This window comes from Acanthochromis polyacanthus, chromosome 13, assembly GCF_021347895.1.
Source record: "Acanthochromis polyacanthus isolate Apoly-LR-REF ecotype Palm Island chromosome 13, KAUST_Apoly_ChrSc, whole genome shotgun sequence".
Classification (NCBI taxonomy): Eukaryota; Metazoa; Chordata; class Actinopteri; family Pomacentridae; genus Acanthochromis; species Acanthochromis polyacanthus.
Genome location: NC_067125.1, coordinates 13,385,688 through 13,406,261, shown reverse-complemented (window position 1 = coordinate 13,406,261; position 20,574 = coordinate 13,385,688). Strand labels below are relative to the sequence as shown.

At 39.6% G+C, this 20,574-nt stretch overlaps 2 protein-coding genes across 2 annotated transcripts; both read right to left on the bottom strand.

Moving 5' to 3' along the window:
* Window positions 1-762: 762 nt before the first annotated feature.
* Window positions 763-8,889, bottom strand: ilvbl (ilvB (bacterial acetolactate synthase)-like). Its single transcript, XM_022199664.2, has 14 exons — window positions 8,451-8,889; window positions 7,750-7,951; window positions 7,378-7,505; window positions 6,967-7,217; window positions 6,715-6,814; window positions 6,445-6,542; window positions 6,117-6,253; window positions 5,572-5,706; window positions 5,199-5,313; window positions 4,025-4,194; window positions 3,692-3,762; window positions 3,521-3,592; window positions 2,180-2,285; window positions 763-2,031 (listed from the first exon to the last, which is right to left on the bottom strand). The coding sequence occupies exons 1-14, from the start codon at window positions 8,556-8,558 to the stop codon at window positions 1,853-1,855; spliced, it is 1,872 nt and encodes a 623-aa protein (XP_022055356.1). The 5' UTR covers window positions 8,559-8,889; the 3' UTR covers window positions 763-1,852.
* A 1,256-nt stretch (window positions 8,890-10,145) lies between these two features.
* LOC110954907 (beta-galactosidase-1-like protein 2) lies at window positions 10,146-19,993 on the bottom strand. The gene is made up of 19 exons (XM_051958065.1): window positions 19,857-19,993; window positions 19,147-19,332; window positions 18,900-18,968; window positions 18,677-18,772; window positions 18,402-18,510; window positions 18,223-18,315; window positions 18,037-18,118; window positions 17,876-17,940; window positions 17,642-17,726; window positions 16,692-16,829; window positions 16,491-16,571; window positions 14,556-14,662; window positions 13,899-14,045; window positions 13,691-13,762; window positions 12,578-12,656; window positions 12,161-12,248; window positions 11,787-11,901; window positions 11,352-11,468; window positions 10,146-10,483 (listed from the first exon to the last, which is right to left on the bottom strand). The coding sequence occupies exons 2-19, from the start codon at window positions 19,308-19,310 to the stop codon at window positions 10,373-10,375; spliced, it is 1,818 nt and encodes a 605-aa protein (XP_051814025.1). The 5' UTR covers window positions 19,311-19,332; window positions 19,857-19,993; the 3' UTR covers window positions 10,146-10,372.
* Window positions 19,994-20,574: the final 581 nt, after the last annotated feature.

Sequence of the window (20,574 nt, the reverse complement as noted above, 5' to 3'; positions counted from 1 at the left end):
ATGCTAAGCTGGAACACGTCAGCATAGGCCACTTTGGTAAACAGCATCTAGACTGCCATCTCCTGTTTTACAATAAAAACTGCACCTGCAAGTATTCAGGGCAAAAGTCATAGCCCCTCATGATCCATCCATCCATGATCAATACACCGCTTAATCCTCAATAGGGTGGCGGAGGGGCTGGAGTCTATCCCAGCTGGCTTATGACGAAGGCAGTGGACACCCTGGACAGGTCACCAGTCTATCTACACATAGAGACAAACAAACACACTCACACTAACACCTACGGATTATTTAGAAACAACAATTAACCTCAGCGTGTTTTTGGACTGTGGGAGGAAGCTGGAAAACCCAGAGAAAACCCATGCATGCACAGGGAGAACATGCAAACTCCATGCAGAAAGATCCAAGTCTCAGGCTGGGATACAAATCTGGCCCCTTTTAGTTGCAAGACAACAGTGCTCCCTCATGATATATAGATTTAAATACTTTGGTGTTTTGCATGAATTAAACCTGGTGTGTTTGGTCAAGTGGAAGAAAAATAACTGCATACGTGTAGGTTAACACTCTTATGTCAAATCTTTATTGATGTGTGATGTGGAGCTATGTTTTACCCAAGAGACTTTACAAGTTGCTGCCTCCATTCACAGAGCATGATGGGGTCACTGAACAGCAGAATGCTAAACAAATCCTTGTCATTTTAAGTAGATACTAATCTGTAAGATCAATCAAGCGCCTACAACAGACGATTCAAAGGTCCACTCATTTCTCTTACTTTTTTTTTCAGTTTATTTGGGAATCAATCCAAAGCAACATTTTAGGATCAAAATCTGACATGGCTCCCTCAAAGTACCAAACAAACAGTAATAAACACTGGAGTGAGATGACCCACATCAAGCGAGTAAGTACGTTAGAATTATAGTGCAATCCGTATCGGAATAGCAGGCATATTTTTAAACGATAGCCCATATCACTTCATACAAGTCAGTATTAAATAGTATTTAAATACATAACTGAATCAGCAGACACATTTCAGCATATACATATCAATTGAAGATACAATCAAGTGATAAAAGGCATACCATTTATCAATCGTCAACATTCAAAAAATATTTCCCGTTCAACAAATTTTTATCCCAAATCATCAAATATTAAAGAATATTACAGATCTAAGATTTTATGTATCCTCACAAAAATGCTCTGTGTTCAAGTCAGAACAAGAGAAAAGGCAAACTGGTCACATATAAGAACTTTAAACCAATGCTCTCTCTCTCTCTCATGATTCCAGTCACTGGTTTATCTGCAAAAGTTGCATTAGGCTGTTTAAAGGTCAAACATCTCACCCACAACCTCCTCCAGAGGTAAAAATCCCTTAACAAAGCACAAGTATGCTGTTGTTCATTCTTTCCCTTTTTCAAATGCAGCAGCGATTCTTTGAAATAGCACAACACGAACCTAAAAGTAGCAGGATGCACAACAGAAGCTTTAGTTTGCAGACTGGCAGGTCTGGAGCTGTTTAAAATAGAGTTAAACTTAAAAGGAAATAGCTCAAATATAAAGTAAGAATAATAGCAGACGTGTTATGAGTGTTTTTTTTTACTAGTTTGATGAAGGAAATAAGAGACACTGCGAATAATGGGAAAATAAACTCTTATGTGAGATCAGCAAAGCGATGTCTCTTATCAAAGTGATATATGGCTTTAAGGGCACACGGGATTAGCAGAGGTCTGGTCAGGGTTGGACTCTACTGAATTCTCTTATTTGCTAAAATCCTTCATAGATCCTGATAGTAAAAGTCTATGAAGCTAAAGTTAAAGGAAAAAGAATCCACGGCCAGTGTAAACGCACAGCGGCTCTATACAGAGATAGAGCCCTCTCTGAAGTTGGTCTTCCCTATTAGAACGTTGAGAAGCGTGGCCTTGCCTTCCCGGCACTCCTTCTGAGCCTGTCTGATGATGTCACTCAGCCTGTCCTCGTCCTCACGCCCTACCAGGTAGCCCTTCCCACCGTAACCATTAGCCACTATGTGATAATCTGCAAAAGAATGCAATTTGGCATTTAGCAACTAGCCAAACATTACACACCGATGTAAAATAATTCTATCAGAGCACTGGATATAACAATATGTCTATTCTACAAGCAATCGCAGTATAAACATACAAATTATTTGCAGAAAATGTACCTGTAAATGCAAGGCCACATGCCACGTTGCTGCCCAGCATGGGGACCTGCTCTCTGGATATTTGACTCCAACACGCATCGTTTCCCACCACAGCTATGACCGGTGTCTAGAGGGGCAGAAAGAAAATGTGGATCTTTAAATGACAACAAGGAGAAAAATATGCAGATATTGTCATGCATATTTATTCAGTCAGTCATTACTTCTCTAGTATTGTGTGGGGATCACACTATAACAGGGTTTCTGCAGAAATCAGCCAGTCAAATTTAATGCTTTTTAATGCCATTTTAATTAAAAAAAATGTAATGCCACGGCCGTGAATTCATCAAATTATACAGGTTTGTTTGTTTGTAGAAGATGATTTTTATGTGACATCTGTCCCTACATTTCATTATTTCTGAATCCGGAAACCGCTCCTGGCCACCCACGGGCTGTAGTGATTCTCTGAATTTCACGTTTTTTAGCCAATTTTCCTGGTCCAGCCTGCCGGAACAATTATCGCAAGGCTTCGGCATGTTTACGCAGATGCACATATCTGAAGAATCGGAGTCTACAATTACATATTATTATATCATTATTATCAAATATTTTTCTTGAAAACTGCAAAAAGAATTTTTAATGCCACTGAAATCAAATGTAATGATTTTTAATGCTATTTATGGCCTTAATTTTCACAAAATCAATTTAAGGACTATTAATGCTTTTTAATGCCCTACAGAAACCCTGAATAAATATACAGTATGCACTGCCCCTTTTCCATTACATAGGAGTTGTGATTTTTACAGACACTACACACCATTAATACACCCTAATTTCACTGATTTGGGGTGATCGGACCTCTCACTGGCCATGCTCTCATAAAGTGTCAGTTGATGCATCGTTTGACACTGGTTCTGCACAAAATGGAAAGGTTGTAGTGATGGACTAATCCAAGATGGCGCCGCAGATGGCAGCTTCAGTGTATTTTTAAACAGTACTTCTTATACTTACACTTGTAGCATTTCTTATTTAGAATTCACAGATTTAGATTTGTTTATTTATTCTTCTACTGTCTGCTCTCTATACACCAAGTCAAATTCCTTGTGTGTACTCACTTGGCAATAAAAGCTTTCTGATTCTAATTCTCTGACTGTGTGGGGACTATACTTGACTGACATTTATAAACTTGCTAACACAGGACAATTTACACCAATATTATTCTTTTTAGTAAGAAGATACTTGTAGAAAAAAAAAAGCAGGCAGTAATCCTTCATATTTGCAATATTTATTGGCATATTGTACTTATTTTGGTTAAATTAGATGCTTATATCCATGTAACATAAATATAGTGGTTAGTGACTTTACCTTGTGTCTAGTGAATGTGTCAATCTCTGCAACACTGTATCCTAAGGAGCCATCACCATAGACTATCCACACCTAAAAAGCACAAAAATATGATGTCATTGTTAGACGTTAAAAGCGATAAACAAGTGATTCGACAAATCACGTCCACAAATGCCTGAATCAATATTATACCTCAGATTCAGGCCGGCACAGTTTAGCCCCGAGGGCAAAACCTCCTCCAACTCCCAGAGTACCAAAGGCTCCTACAAGACCAAGCAGCAGTAAGATTATGCGCCATGACTGCAAAGAAAGCCTGACTGACATCAGAATACGTAGCTGTGATTCTGCACAAGTACTGCATAAATTACTTGACTACAACGGTTTAGTGTTCTGTGTGCTCCTCTGACCTCTATAGGTGGCAACAAACAGGGAACAAATCAATAAACACCTGAAGTAAACAAATTAACTGACTTGAACTGATTAATTTGAAAGTAATTTGTTGTTGTTTAGCCTTTGGGGTCTTACCTGGATCCAGCCAACGCATAGGCCCTCTTGGTCTCATTATGTAAGCAGCACTTCCTACAAAATCCCCCCCGTCTGCAACAATGATGCTGTCCTCAGCCATGAGCTCATCCACTCGATGGAGGACTTTCAAGGGATTCAAGTGGTGTTCAGTCTTCTCGTCAGCTTTAGCCCTGGAAAGAAAAGAAAAACATGCTAATTTTTATGATGGAGAAATGATTTTTTGGTAACAGAGAGGAAGCTTTGTCTTGGTGACAGTAGAAGTTCTATAATACATACAGAGACGCAGAACAGAGCACAGGTCACGCTCTCATACAAGAGTCATTTGATGCATCATTTGACACTTCTTCTGCACAAAATGAAACAATGTTGGCTGCCTTTTAGTCAGGAGGAAAAGGTTGTAATGATGAAGAGTCAGGACGAACCTAGAACTTTATCACAGTAAAATAAAACAAACACTATTACTACAAATGATGGAAAGACAAGAATGCTAATTGTTAATTGTCTGAGTTAATATATTTCTTTTACCGCCACTTACTTCTAATGTGACAGCTGCACATTAGAGCCCTCAAATTTCAAACCCCACATGTTAAAACATGATACTCAGAAGATGAATTTAGGTCTGACACGGACTCAGAATGAAGGAGACGCACTTCAGTTTTTGGCCAATTCAGAATGAAATGAATGTCACTGGATGAATACTTTTTGTAATAAATACCAACCGACTGGTGAATTTTCTAATCTGTGTTCTATAAGCTGCAGTACCAGCAGCGTAAAAGTGTACATGGCAACAAATCAGGGCCAAACATAAAATTGTATTCATGCATTTCCTGCATTGCCAAATGAATGCTTGCAGGTTTCCACAGCAACGCAACGCAGACGGTTGACGCTACAGTAACTGCACAACTTGGCTCAACAGGTTCGCTCATGGAAAATATCTTCAGAAAAAGAATTGGTGAAGCGTGCCGTTTTTTTACAGTAAGCTTAAATCCTAAATTCTGAGCAGAACCTCCTTGAGAGCAGACCAGCTGCGCAGCATAAGTCCCTCTGGTGATCTAGCAGGTTAGAAAAGCCACCATTCTGACACTGGAAACTCTGATTTTATGATCCACGTATCTGACCAATCCATTCATCTTGCTTCATCGTTAAACCCTCAAAGATCACCACCTATGCTTACCTATTTGCTTTTTCTTTGGTCGTGTCTCCAGCTTTGAGGCTCTGAGGCCATTCCTCTGGACAACGGTGGCCCTTCAGCCCTTTGGAAAGCTTCACCAAAAAGGAACCAGCGTCACCTGAAATGTACATTTTCGATTTTACATTATGTTTTTATTTAAGTCTGCGTATTTGTTCTTACTTTCAACCCTAAAATGGACGCATCAATAGTAAAAAGTGTGCATTTAAAGGCATAACGCAGAAACAATACATATCATCCATTGTGTATGTTGTGATCACAAACTAATTTAAAAATTGCAATATTCTCATAACTCATCGGACCTAAAACATCACATTGCTACTTTATTTATCAACCAAGATGATGATTGCAAACATACCCTGAATTGCTAAAGTTGGTTTCCAGAATATATCGGAGTTTTTCAGCAGCTGGGTCTTGTCTCTGTTGACAGCGATGATCTTGCTGCGTCTGTTGAGAGTTCTGCCGTAGCCCAGCCGGAAGTCACACACAGTACCTGCAACCACAGTGGTAACGCAGGCACATTTACTGCTTTGAAATTACAGTTCAATCTCCAACTGTATTTTAAAAAAAAACAACAACTTTTAGCATTAGTGAATATCATTTCAGGAACAGTTGTTGTTCATTGAGATCTTAAGGGAAGGATCTGAAACCACACCTAAACTGAACGTGTTCTTTCCCTGCACATGCTCCATTTTTGCACAGAAATTCAGTTTCATAGTTTTTGCATTCTCTCACTGTCAAATCGACAGACAGATAAGCAAGCCAAACTGAAAGCGTACATATTTATTGTCCCCTGTCTCTGCTCTTGCCTTGGTGAAGGAATGTTTACTGACCGTCTTATAACTCCAGCTTTACCACTTGTCCACCATCAAAAACTTATGTTGCTGCGTTGTTAAGACTGACCTGCTAAGAGCACCAAATCGGCTTCCTTTAAAGCCCCTTGTCTGTTCTGCCGGATGTGGATGGGGCTGTCTTTACCCAGCATGCCACGAGACATTCCCCCAAGAAAGCAGGGGATACCCAGATTCTCCAAAGCCTTCCTATAAAGCAGGAAATTATTTTCTAAACCGCATAATAAATGTAAGCAACACCGCAAAATAACAAATATAATGGGTTTAAAAAACAAATACAAACCAAAGCGCTACGGCGCTTCAAAAGATTTTAAGCAACAGTGTTTCTAGCATCAACAATGAACAGCTGAAGCATAAAGATGCAGCACATTGTCCTTTACCTAATTTCATCGGACGGTGTTGGAGGTAGTGTTGCTTGGCTACCCAGCACAATAACAGGTTTCTTGGCTCGGCTCACCAGCTCTATGCACTTTTGTACCTGATTTGTATTGAAAAAAAAAAAAAGAGTAGCAAAACATTTAAAATTGGTTTGTGCTTCTTAATACTGTACACAACTACAGTATACTCTGATAAGGACATTTAACTAACAATATGACATCAGTAACAGCATTTAAGTAAAATCTAACTTTAAACAGTAACAGCAGGTGTACCTGATCATCTGTGGCGTGAGGGATTTGAACAGGAAGCGGAGACACGTCTCTGTTCTCCCAGGCTCCAGCGAAAAGGTTCGTGAGGTGATTATTGAGGTACCTTACAGATATCAGACAAATACATGTGACTAAATACATGAATATATGCTTCATTTTGATTCTATATAACCATGACCTACACACCTCAGGACTCTATTCTGTCACTTTGTCCTATACATACATAAACTAAGTAGTAATACGCTGATAACATACCATGCAACAATTCTTCCCATCAGGCCTTTGGGAGGGTTCTTAACACTGAACTCTTTGCACACCAGATGGTAGGGGTAGAGCGTGTCTATGGGGAACTCTATGAAAACAGGACCAGGCGTTCCCGACTGAGCGATGGCCAGAGCCTTCCTAACCGTAGGGACGATCTCCCTGATCGTCCTGATGGAGGCACAGAACTTACAGAGCGGCTTGAACAGAGACATCTGGTCGATATCTTGCAGCGCTCCTCTGCCCTGCACCACAAACACACTGAAACTCAGAACAGCTCGAGTATAACACATTTAAAATTCTACCATACATTATATTTAATAACAAGGCAAGCTGCTGCAAGCATTTTGCTCTTTTGTTTTATTCTGCACGTCATCTTTGCAACCGTATTCGAATACAATCCACCTGAAGTAGTGTGCCAGCAGCTCCTCCCAAGAGCAGCAGTGGAGATTCAGCCATCTGAGCGTTCTTCACTGCAGTCACTGTGTTGGTGAGGCCCGGGCCAGCAGTCACTGCTGCAACACCAACAGTGCCTGGTGCAGACACGAGCATAGCAGCCATCAGCTAGCTCCAAAACACCACACAACACACTGAGACAGTTCTAAAGATACAAAACACCCAAATAATGGTACAGCCAAGTGTAAACCAGTGGATATAAATATTAGTTACACCTTTTTGATGAGTCAGAATGTCTGCAGGGGAAAAGAAACCCCTTTACATGCATTTCCTTACTCTCCATATCCATTGTCAACAGGCTATAATTTAACTTATCTGCACCTGAGAGCCTTGCCACAGCATCAGCAGCGAAGACGGCGGTGGCTTCGTGTCGGGTGTCCACGATGCGGATGCCCATCTTCTCACAGGCCACCAGGATGGGGGAGATGTGCCCACCGACGAGGGTGAAAACGTACTTGACCCCATGAGCTCTGAGGACCTCTGCCACGCTCTCACCTCCATGCCGCGGGCTCTTTGTCTCAGTCTGAAGCAAGAAAGCACACAGGAGAGAAGTTAGTGCAGAGAAAATAATATTCACATATTTGTTTCTGGCATATTTTTTAAAAAAATGTCGTGCATTAAGAACAACAGCTCTGTCTTAGATAAACAGCCGTCACTTTCAGCTCCTCAGGTCACCTGTCACACTATCTCCTCACCACAGCGGTCTTTCATATTTCACAATAACCACATATTGTTCAGGCTGCAGCAGTGATGGCCTCGGGGCTTTGTGCAATCCTGACAGTCAGGGTGATTTTGGATAGCCTTTGTCCTCCCAACCACAGGGCTGGTTAAAGGTTACATGAATGGAGCCCAGCTTACCTTCAACCTGTGACAGCCTGCAGACTATAGGTGACTTCAGTGGCCACATAATACAGGTGTGTTTGCACCAACTGAGCTGTGCAATGCTGCTTTGAATGATGAATAATAGAGACTAAGTAACAGAAAAGCACAAAGGGTGCTCTTGTTGACTTGTGGACACCTACCTTGTGAAACAACTGGTAGACTAAGCCAAGTTTGTGGGCTGCAAACACAAGCCCAGCCAGCCCGATGCTCGCTAAAAACCCGAGAACTGTAGCTCCACACGACTCCATGCTAGCAAGCAAACCCTTCCTTGTGAAAACAAAAAGATAAACTTAATACGGAAACCTACTTTAACTCGTCGTGTTGAGCAGCTCACTGGTTCAGGCTAAGCTAAGGTACTGTGGAGCTGCTCCTACAGCTGCTATACGCCCATTTAAAAGAGGGGTTTCTTGCTAGAACAGGAACTAGGAAATAAAATAGTAACACAATAAAGTCTGTAAGTGGCAGTCAGCCGACTCTTCTGCAGGTTGAAATGACCTAGTGATCTTTCCGCAACTGCTGCGCCGACACAGGAACACCAACGGCTGTAGCCGTCATACTTACAGGTCAAGGTAGCGAGAGTATGCACCGGAATACAGAATTTATTTTTCAAAATAAATGCCTGCTGCTATAGTTTAAACATTTACCGTCGTGTTAAAAACAAACAAAAAAAATTAAAAACGGTAAACTGACTGCAAAGTACCAGAAAAAACAACTTTTAAAACAATGGAATCATTTAACGCTCAAACATTTTTAAAAAGGAAAAAATGAAGCAAATATCTGTAATACGTTTGCTTTTTTAAACTGATATAAAAACAGCAAAATAGTGTGACTTTATTGTATAATGCAATAGAATATTTTTTTACATGGACATTAGTTACAATTTTGACCTCTTTTTTGATTAACTATCAACATGTAAAAAACATCTTAAAATTATAATTAATATAATAATTATACACTTAACCAAACAGGGAAAATCATTAATAAACTTTTTTTTTTTCAAATTATGGCATGTATCTGTGAAGTGATAGCTTAACTGATTTGAACACACTAAAAAAATTAAAAAGGGGTGGGGGGGACAAAAACAAACAAACAAGCAAACAAAAAACAAAAAAATAATAATTTTTCTTACATGTATTATTATGAGCAAACAGAAAATTAACACATTACCATTTGTAAAAAAAAAAATAGACATTTTTGCTAGGGATATTATTTACAGTTTTGGCCTGTTTTTTAAGGGTTAAAATGTGAACTAATGTTTTAGAATTTAACAAAACAGAGAAAGTCTACACAGCATGTTTTTGTTTGGTTGTTGTTGTTTAGTAAATACAATACAAATGTTTTTTCTGATTTTACAGTATGCATACAACATGTACACACATTTTTATGTATGAGCCATTCCATGAAAAATCTGAACTACATACCTGAAATTGCTACTGAAACTATGACATACTCCATTTGTGCTCAATGTAGGTCATAGAATAAATCACACTGAACAAAAGCAAGGTTTTGGCTTTAGGATTTTGACCTTGCTTAGTAATTCTGAATAGATTTAGAATAGGGCAGAAGTAAAATTTTGCCCAAACATTGTACCTTTATTTTGAAAAGAAAGGCTTATCTTGCGGTTACAAGGTTGTGCGTGTGATGATTTGACATGATTGTGTATAGTGTGTAGTTGTGTGGTTGGGTGTCCTTTGTGGAGATGAGAGCCTCGTTCATGTAAAGGACAAGACTCTGGACCAATCAGAGGTTTAGAATGTGATAAAAGGCTCATACTGAGTTATTTCTAACTAGAGTAAAGTTCACACTGAATGATAAAACCAGAAAAGCACGAAGAATTAAGAGTGTTGGGTTGTAAAACTGTATTTACACGTAAAATACATCAGCAAAAGGAATCAGTGGCAATAAAATGGAGCTAAACATTTGAATGAAATAATCATTTATACTGCTATGTACAGCAATGTCATAGTTAGTACGAAACATGTTTGAATTTATTTACAGTAACTGTCCGTATCAACCAACTGTCCTTTAATGTGTCTATGTACGGTTGTGTGTGTTACAGTTTTCATAGCAATGTACAAAAGGGGAGTTTGTAAACATCAACAGTCTTTCCATGGTCAGGATTTTCAGCAAACAGTATTTTGTCATCTGCTCTTTGTTCCTCAAAAACAATAATCTGGAAGAAAAGAGAAAAAAAATCAAAAATCTGTTTAACATTCACAATGTACATCAAATTATTGACACTGTAAAACACTGTGCAGGAATTAAGTCAAATCAACTCATCTTTCATAGATAACTTAGATAGATAATATTAATATTTAATTTATTTGTAGTTAATTAAACTTAAAATGTCATTTTTTGTTCTACTTTAAAACTTAAAAATGTGCTTTCTTATAATTTAAGGCATTTTGACTTTACATGATGAGTTGTATAAATTAACAACTATGGGATCACTCAACTCTTTGAATTAACTGTGAATTAACTGTTTGTTAAGGCTCTCTAGAGACTCGTGTTTATGAGGTTTAAGAAAATACATGTGGTAGAAAATTGGGTGTCTTTAAAACATGTTAAATTAAGTTTTAATTGTCAGTTTTCAGAATAATCAAGACAATTATATGATAAAAGTAGGTACCGAATGCAAATTAATATCCTTAGACTTATCATCCGTCTCACTGTAACAGCACTCTCACAGGTGGTCTTTGCATTGACTGTGGTCGAATTTGCTTCAACATCTGAAGCTATAAGTCCTCAATGTTCGGTCATGTAAACAGAAAGCAACTCTGTCTGTAGCTATTGTCTATACAGTAGTTGATTGAGCTTAATACTTTAAGTTGACTGGGCTTGTTTTCTCAAGTTTCAGTGAATTAATTTATTTTTCACAACTTATAATTTACGATTTTGAGCTAATTTGAGGTTCTGTTTCCAAGCTGAGTGAACTTAAAATGATTTGCCATGTTAAAGAAAGGTACTAAGAAGCAGAGATCAGCTTTTTATCTCTGCTCAGCTATCATTACAAAACAGCCACGTTCCAGCATTCATACCACCTGATTCTCTCCACTTCTGAGCCAAGGTCCTGGGAGATAAAGGAAATGCTGGGGACCAATGAACCAATAACGTCCAAGATTCTGCCCATTGACGAATACCACTCCTTTACCCCAACCCTGCAGATGAATGCACTGTTACGATTAATAAACTCTGAAATATACAGTTTGTTTTAAATACCAAAGAACTACAAAATACTGCTGTTAAGCAAAGCTTGGAGGGCATTTAGTCGACTCTGACTAAATGCTCTTCACATTTTTAGAGTCCTTTCAGATATAAATGTCAGTTGCAGCTCCAGGTTCTCAGCCTCTAACTTAAAACCTAATGAAGTCCATAATGTAGTGTATTCTTATTAAACAAGGATGGGAAGTATTGCCTTAAAACAAAAACTTCAACCTCTACTAGATGCAGTTTATTGTACAAGCTGTTACACTCACAGGGAGTCGGATGAAGGTGTCTTTGGGTGGACCATCCACACTGAGTCTGGCCTGGAAAAATCCAGGGACACCGGACGACTTCAAGTCAGTTTTCCAGTGACCTGAATTTGTTAATCTGTAACAACACGGACATTTATGTAAAATTCAGTGTGTGATTTCACTTCTTTTCACCAGCATGATGTAAAAGCGTTGTATAAAGGCATTAAACCCTATTCTATCATTCACATAGCTAAAAAAAAATCATCAATTTATAAGCAGAATTCTGCTACTTTGGAGTGAATCTTCCCTTTAACTTATACAGGAAAAAAGCCCGTGAACACATCTCCAACGGTAGATTTGTTAGCTTCGACAACATGGAAATTCTAATAACAAACCTTTTTATAAAGTTCGGCTTCATGTCGAAACAGAAGGTGGTAAATCCTCTCAGAGGGCTCTGATTCAACACAATGTCTCCCACAATACCTGTAACACATAATGAGGAAAAATATGCAATGCAGCCACACAAGCTGACCAAACAGTGTTCACAGACAAATGCTTTTCATTGCACCCTATAGCACACACAATGGGTAATTCATGGATGTGAGGGACGGCAAAGCATAACAAAGTTTACGGTGTTGTTTGAGTGAGTGGAATTGTATTTTTCACGGGCCAAAGCAAAAATAAAACAAACTCTTATGATGCATGTTAAAATGGATAATGGGTCGCCATGGCCTCAGATGACTCACAGATGTCAAAATACTCCTGCCAACATATGGCTAAGCACATGACACTGATGCGTGGAGGCAGGGTACCTTTGCGTTGTTCATCCAGAACTTTCCCGTAATTCACTCTTCCACAGTTCTCCACAAGCAAGCTCAGTGTTCTCTCTCCCTTTGATGCACAAAACACAAGTTTTACTCTGGAAATGATTCAGTGAGGAAATGTATTTCTCTGCTTGATTGAATACACAAAGCTAAACTAATGAACAACAAAGCACTGAGAGGGCTCACTTGTAGTGTTTACAGCTTTTCAGAGTCTTGTTTTGTTGTGTTGGTGTTCCTCTAAATCCTGCTGAATGCTCCAAAAGTGGGACTTGCATACCTCATAATGCCCGTAAAATCTCACAATAACTGATAACCGTGGCTGCATAATTGTATGAAAGAGTGGGTATACTGTAAATAAATTATAAATTGAGTTATTTTTCAGTTACAAATTTTAAAAAAATGTGAAATGTTGATATTGTCCTATTTTGCACTGTTAGAAGAAGGAAACATTCACTGTCATTTCATTTAATTAATTAATTTTGCTTTGATTGCTCAAGCTGGACTAAACTACTCTGGCACTATCTGGAAAAAACAGATGACAGTTTGGCACCTTTGTTTGCTTTTCAAGTCTTTACAGACAATTACCACCACTCTGCAGCAATTTTTGTAAAAGCAGGTAGTTATTTTGGGCTAACAAGACTTTTCAAATGAATAGGGGCAGAAAAATGCATGTATAGAAACCAGTCAAATATTAAAAAGTGTGATCAGTCTGTCCCAAAAAATAAAGTTAGATTTCTACTGCTAATGTGTACAGGTACACAACAACCATCACCACAATTGGCTGAACACTTCCTGGTTCAGCGGTTACAAAGCATATGTTTGGTTTATTGGGTAAAAGGTGTCATATGACTTCTCACACAGATTTCTATTCAGGATTTTTATCAAGTTCCTGTTACAGTGACCAAAACCACTTCTGTTGTATTAATAAGGTTTCTGTGGAAAAATATATCAACAGTATGGATTAGATATATGAGCTCCTGCACTTTGATGATTGACGCTACACTTAAATGTGCTTAACTTTAAAGACTTTTGAGTTTACGAAGTTAAAAGGCATGGATGACATTATACAGCTAAATTTCACACACAAAAAACAGTCAGTACCTTGCCATCAGGGAGTGCAACCTCATGAGTCTTGTAGTCCAAACTGCCAACACATTGTCGGTCCACAAAAACCTGCAGAATGTCAACAATCACAATGACAGGATTGGATATTATGGATAACCTATGAAATATATACTGTTGGATAACCTCAGAAATATACACTGGAACTTTATTATGCATGTGTGCGTCTGTGTATGGTTTCTCTCACCAGAGCTCTGTCTCTGATGTTGTTCCTGGAGTTCAGGACTCCTCCACTAGTGATGGTGGTTTCATACAGTGCATAACCATAAGACTGACCGCTGTTACTGTTGACAGGAAGATTTTCCATGTTCACTGGCCTCTCTGACCTGTGCGGCTGGATGAATAGTCAAGCATCCAAACATGTCAGAATCAAGAATCTGACCGACAATGAAATGAGATTAAACCTGTATCTGTGTGGTCCTGCAGAGAGAACAAGATACAATCATTGCTGGAGGTAGGAAAGAACAATGTCACCTTTAAAAAAATCGTGCGAAATATGTGCGCTTTCATGACAAGAGTCCACCAGACAGCATATGACAGATTCTTCTAAATAAAGCAGGGGTGTTGACACCTTGATACATGACCAAACCTGAGCTGTCAGGTGTGAGGCATCTGTCTAGAGCAGAAGCAGCATGTTGCTGGATTTCCCACACATGCAGAATCCCATGTTGACAACAGAGATGTCCTGTCTGTCTGATGCTTGCTGCATATTTGCTCTCCTTCCAGTGAGACACTATATTTATCTGATTATATGGTCTGGTTGAGTTTGTATACAACATTTTCTGTTTTGTAGATTATATAATCAGCTGTCACAGCAGACAGGTGCTTGCCATCTGTAGCTTACCTTGTCTGTGAAATGCAAGCTGTCCCACAGTGATAGGTGGTGCTGGATGAAGACGAGGCTGTAAGCTCTCTTCTCCTGAGTAGAGGGCACTTCAGGAAGAGGCTCAGCTGGAACACAAGATGGCAGAAACATTTCATTAAGGCTAATTATGCCTGAATCAATTATTCAGGATAATGAAGCCATCAATTTAGCAGGTAGACATACAGTGCATATAAAAAGTTTTCCCTTTTAATTGCTTTCCATCACAGTCATGATCAATTTATATTGGCTTTTTTTATGAGAATTTTTTTAAAACAGACTGCTTTATGATGAAGTGAAAACAGATTTCTACAAAGTAATGTCAATTAACTGAATACAAAACATGCAAAATTTATAAAATCAAATCAGTATTTAGTAGATGCACCTTTGGTGGTAATTATAGCATTGTGCCTGTGTCTGCTAACTGTCAGTCAGCCTTGTATATCTGGACACTGATATTTTATCCCATCCTTCTTTTGAAAACTGCTCAAGCCCAAGGTCTGAACTCTGACTCGACCACTCCAAACATTCACTTTGCTGTCTTCAAACCATCTCTGTGTAGCTTTCTCTGTGTGTTTTGGATCATTATCTTGCTGGAAAACACGTTTTGCCCCAAAACACAGATCTCTTGTAAACTGTATCAGGTTGTCGTCCAGTATTCCCCTGTACATTGCTAACTTAATTTTACCTTCTGCCTTTTCAAGCCCCTTCAGGACCTGCTGTTAATGAAGCTGCCACCTCCATGCCTCACAGTGGGGTGGTGTGTTAGTAGTGGTGTGGAGGGTTGTAATGTCCTCCAGATAGCATCTGGTCTGACGGCCAAAAAGCCAAATTTTGGTCTCATCAGACCCAGCAGCCACCTTCCAGTTGACACACCATGCCACATTGTGAGGGGTTGAAGTGAGGGACGAGCAGCAGTCAATGTCTGTCAACGCTGTTTTTCTCGGGCCTGGGCTGACAGATAGACATCTGTCGCCCGGGAAGATCGTCCAGCAGCTTAGCAGCACCGTGGGCTGGTGGGCGGTGAAGTGAGGAGTGTCGTTAGAGCGTCAGTGGACATCAGAGGAGCTGCGGACTTGGACTTTACTGGGTTTTTATTGAACTTTTAATTGGACTTTTCTTCCTTTCTTTTTTTTTTTAAGCAGACCTAAATAATATTTTCATTGCAGCAGCTAAGCAATATTAATTTAAAACATTGCATTTGGGTGGTACCATCCCCTTTTATATCTTTTATTTTTGTTTTTATTCAAATAAATTCTATTTTAATTGAGACACCTGCCTGCTGGTTTTTAACTCTGCTTATTATGATTTCAAGCACCTATGTTGCGCTTTTTAGAGTCCTAAGCTCTTGAAAACCCTAGGTGGCGTTGTTGGTTTTTCTTACACATTTTGACCACAAAGTAAAGTACTGTCCTTGTGTACTGGTTCTGGCCACAATATTCCTTCCATTTCTTAATAATGGATTTGCCTGTAGTCAGAGGGATAATTAGTGAATTGGACATTTTCTTGCACCCATCCCCTGGATGAACCATGGACCGTCCAGATAAAAGTGTCTTTAGGTGATCCCAATTTCACAAATTGTGTGACTTCTGGCACTAATTGTGTGAACCTTTGTTTAATTATTCGAGTGACTTTAAAGGGGGTGAATATTCATGCAATCACTTATTTTATGTTGTATACTTTTGATAAAATAATATTACTTTGCAGAAATCTGCCTTCACTTTGACACAAAAAAGTCATTTTTTCTAAATTATGCCACAAAAGCCAAATTTTACTGGCCATGATTTAATACTAACAAAGCAAAAAAAAAATCCAACTCAAACAAACAAACAAAAAGAAAAAGCAAGACAAATATTTTTTTATAGACACTGTATATAGTGTCTTGATATCTGCAGTCATGACTTAGAAAGACCTTACAGTGGTACTGGCTGAATAAATTCCTCAAGAGTTGATATTTTGTGGTGCAGTCACCAGCTTCAGATAAGGGGGCATCATAATCTGCCAAGAAACAAACATAACATGAAGCAATGCATTTGTGGCTAGCAAAACACTTTCTTTGAAGGTCTGAAACATTCTTTTCTGCTTGATACATGAGCTTTAAGGTTACTCATGCCCTACCATAGCTGGTGACCTGAGGTTTGTAGGTGCCAAAATCCATCGCTCCGTTCATGAAGCCAAAGCTGGTTCCACCATGAAACATGTAGAGATTAATGGAAACGCCTCTTTCCAAGATCTCAGACACAACGGCTAGCATGTCTGTCGAGGGGCAGCAGAAAAAAATCCCTCATTTTAGTATTTAGCCGCCAAATAAAACCATAATATGACAAATCATAAAAAGAACAACATACACAAAACAGTTAATGCGTTGTTCAACAGCAATTTGACCATGAATTCATAAATAAATAGACACTGGTTGCTGTGGATCTGATGGATGCTAATATAGGTAACAGCTAGCCTAGCCACGCTACACCCATGTTTCTGAAGGCACAAGGGTCTAGGGAAGCTCGACAGGGAGGGAGGAGGGCTAAAAGGTTGTCTATCAAATCACTCTACAGCAATTGGGTAGGTATACAACCAATCAGCGCAATGAATAGGCTCCGAGAGCGCCGGAAATCAGAGGATGCGGTAGTTCAGTGAAGCCTTATTTATACAGTCAATGGGTGAAGCTCAAGTATATTACAGACATGTTAACAGAAAGATTATTCAGAGTCGGTGCTAATGGAGCTCAACGACTGTTGTCGTTTTTGTTGTCGACCCTGGCAGAGAATTAAATTTGTTGCCGTGTGTTGTCTAGCGCGGCTAGGCTAGTTGTTTCCGGTTGTTTCTGTCAGAATCGTCGCGCCTCTATTGTCACTTAGTTTTGCCTGCCTTCTGACTCTACACTTCATGGTGATTCGTCCGGGCAGTTTTAGGAGAATCCAGCCTCGAGCCTTATGGAGGGTAACTAGACCCACCCTGGCAGAGAATTAAATTCGTTGCCGTGGGTTGTCTAGCGCGGCTAGGCTAGGTAACAGCATGAATGGAATTGACAGTGATGCTGAAAAGGAGCATGTGCTCATCAAAAATACCCTCAGCATGGAACACATGATGATGCTCTCCCCAGACATCAAACCAGCCAGACCAATACTCCATCACCATCAGAGGTTTCTGGGGCTACACAGAACAAAACACGTGTATGTATCATTAGAGGAGTAGCAAAATACATGACCAATACTCTAAAACCAAAATATAAAGCTAAATATTTTTGCTTTTTCGCTTGAGTTACTGTGTGTTATACAGGCAGCTAACAATGAATCGCTTACCTGCATGTCGGCTAAGTGCTGGATAGCTCCAAACGACAGTCTCTGAAGGTTTATTGTTTTTAGAACTGAAACGTAATATGATATGAAGGGCATAAAAATGTGGTTTTTTTTGTTTGTTTTGTTTTTGTTTTTCAGTTCAATGGTTCTTATGTGTTCATTACCCCCGTCCATCCCTCCATATCTCAGGCCTTCCCAGTTGTCTGAAGTCAGCAGGAGTTCATTAACGCCCCTGGACTGGAGACACTACCGGAAAAAAGAAAAATAAAATACACCAAGGATGCTGAATTACCTGTACTACGCTGTAATATAAACATTTTAGACACCAAGAAAGGCATTAATAAACTCACGTTCTTTATAAATGGCATGTATTTCTCATCTTTTGCAAATGATCCGTACTCGTTCTCGACTTGTAGTGCAATGATCGGGCCTCCTTCTTCAAACTAAAATTCAAACAGTGTCTCAGTGAAATCTCCCGTTATTATTTTGACATAAAAGAAATAATGACAAAACAGAGATCTGGACTTACCATCAGTGGTTTGATCACAGAGAATAGCCTGTCAAAATACAAATTGACAGCATCTACAAATCCAGGATAAGTTGTCCTCAGCTGCATGTCTTTATCTTGTAGCAACCAGCTGGAAAAATGAATCAGAATCAGAATCAGATTCAGAATCAGAATCACTTTATTCATCCCCGAAGGGATATTCAGTATTCAGAAATTCAGAAACAAAACATTAAGTCAATTTTGGTGGTGTACCACTCATAGATGTAAGAATTTTTGTGATGGACAGATAGTGTTACCTAGGCAACCCGCCCAAGTCCCATTCAGCACAAATATAAGGTCCAGGACGCAGGATCACCCAGAGACCCATCTGTGCAGCTAAACTGACATAGGCCCTGAGAGAGACAGAGACATTTTACACCTTGTTCAGGAATAACCACTCTGCAGTTCTTTATGTGAAATATTTAGCATTCGTACAAAGAGAAAGAAAGAAAGAATGAAAAAGGAATAGGGGAGCATTACTTGAGGTCCAGCTGATCATGAAAGTTGAATGTCCCTCTCTCAGGCTCATGCAGGTTCCATGGCACATATCTGGAAAACACAACCAAGCAAAATATACTTTGTGGCTTAAAGCAGCACCTTCACAATATCTTGGTATGTGGTGTGTTTTTGCTTAAAGAGTTTATAAGGAATTCATCTTTATTTGACTTTCTCCAGTAAAAAAACCCAACAGCAATGAAATGTGCAGCAATGTGCAGTAGGTGCCTACGTTGTGAGTGTATTGAGGCCACAAGCCTTCATCTTCAGCAGCCGGTCCTCCCAGTAGGCCCTGGGGACGCGGAAGTAATGGATGGAGCCTCCTAGGATGCGGAAGGGTTCTCCCTCGAGAGTAAACTGTGACGATTCGGCCTTCAGACCCTTCAAACGACTCATTCTTCTGACTTTAAGGGGACGTCTGGAGGGCAGGAAGAAAAGACAAACATAAAACGTAACTGACAAAAAAGCTTCTTTGGAAGCAGGCCACACATCCATCCATCCATTTATTAATCGTCATTAGGGTCACAGTGGGCTGGAGTCTATCCCAGCTGATTTAAGGTGAAGGCAGGGGACACTCTGGACAGGTTGCCAGTCTATCACAGGGCTACACATACAGACAAACAATCACACTCACATTCACACCTACAGACAATTTAGAAACACTAACTACCCTCAGCATGTTTTTGGACTGTGGGAGGAAGCTGGTATTCCTGATGAGAACCCATAGATGCACAGGGAGAACATGCAAACTCCACACAGAAAAATCCCAGGGCCGATCTTCTAGCTGTAAGGCGACAGTGCTAACCACTGATCTACTGTGCAGTTCCAGGCCACATTTGTCTTATATTCAAAGCTGTGTGGCAGTATTTGACTTTCTACCATTTCATGGACTATACAAAATACACAAAGTTTTATGGACATGCAATAAATTGAAAACCTTACCAAGACTTGAAGACCGGAGAAAATCGGAGTTACATCAGAAACATTGTGCCTTGAAGCTGAGCTTAGCAGGAAGCATATGAAGGGTGGATGGTGCTGGGAGGCCTCAAACACTGCGGATAAGGGAAACTATTGTTGTTTCAGAACAAAAATATAATAGTGCTCTCTCTCTTTCCCTCTTTCTCCCCCTCCCATCTCTTTACCACTATCACTCACTGAAGCGCTCAGTCACAGAGGGAAGGCATTACATTGTACACGGTAATGTTCGCCTCATGATACAGAGCAGTTTGGTGTAGTTAGTTTAGTTGAAGAATGCAGTGACTCAGCGTCTGTGTCGCACCAAGAATGCAGAGTTTCTCTTTATTGAATCTAATTTCAGTGGAATAGACCTTGTATGTTTTTCCTCTTCAGATTGAAATGAGTCGGGTTATGCCAACCGTACAGGGATGTCTACATGTGAATAGGCTGAGTTCCAGAGAAGTGTAAAGGCTGAACTGGATGAAAACTGGTTGTGTGTCTCTATTCTCCTCGATATCAAATTGCTATAAATACTTTTGCTGATTCTCCTCAGAGTTGTTGTAGAATTACTTAATTTGGTGTCACCAGATTTCCATCAGAGCTAGAAAGAACTGACGCCCTCTACTGGCTCTAAATATAATTACTGTATACAGACAAGGGACTGTGTGTTGTGGTGAGGATAGTGTGCAGTACACAAATGTGT

Bases quoted from the DNA above. Each gene is read 5' to 3' on its own strand.
- ilvbl (XM_022199664.2), bottom strand. From the start codon at position 8,558: ATGGAGTCGTGTGGAGCTACAGTTCTCGGGTTTTTAGCGAGCATCGGG. The intron at 6,815-6,966 runs GTATGTTATCAG...GATATCTGTAAG, and splicing joins ATGGGAAGAATTGTTGCATG to GTACCTCAATAATCACCTCA. The intron at 3,763-4,024 runs GTAAGACCCCAA...TTGGTCTTGTAG, and splicing joins TATGCGTTGGCTGGATCCAG to GAGCCTTTGGTACTCTGGGA.
- LOC110954907 (XM_051958065.1), bottom strand. From the start codon at position 19,310: ATGAGTCGTTTGAAGGGTCTGAAGGCCGAATCGTCACAGTTTACTCTC. The intron at 14,046-14,555 runs GTAAGCTACAGA...CTATTCATCCAG, and splicing joins GCTTGCATTTCACAGACAAG to CCGCACAGGTCAGAGAGGCC. The intron at 11,902-12,160 runs GTTTGTTATTAG...GTGTTGTTACAG, and splicing joins AAGCCGAACTTTATAAAAAG to ATTAACAAATTCAGGTCACT.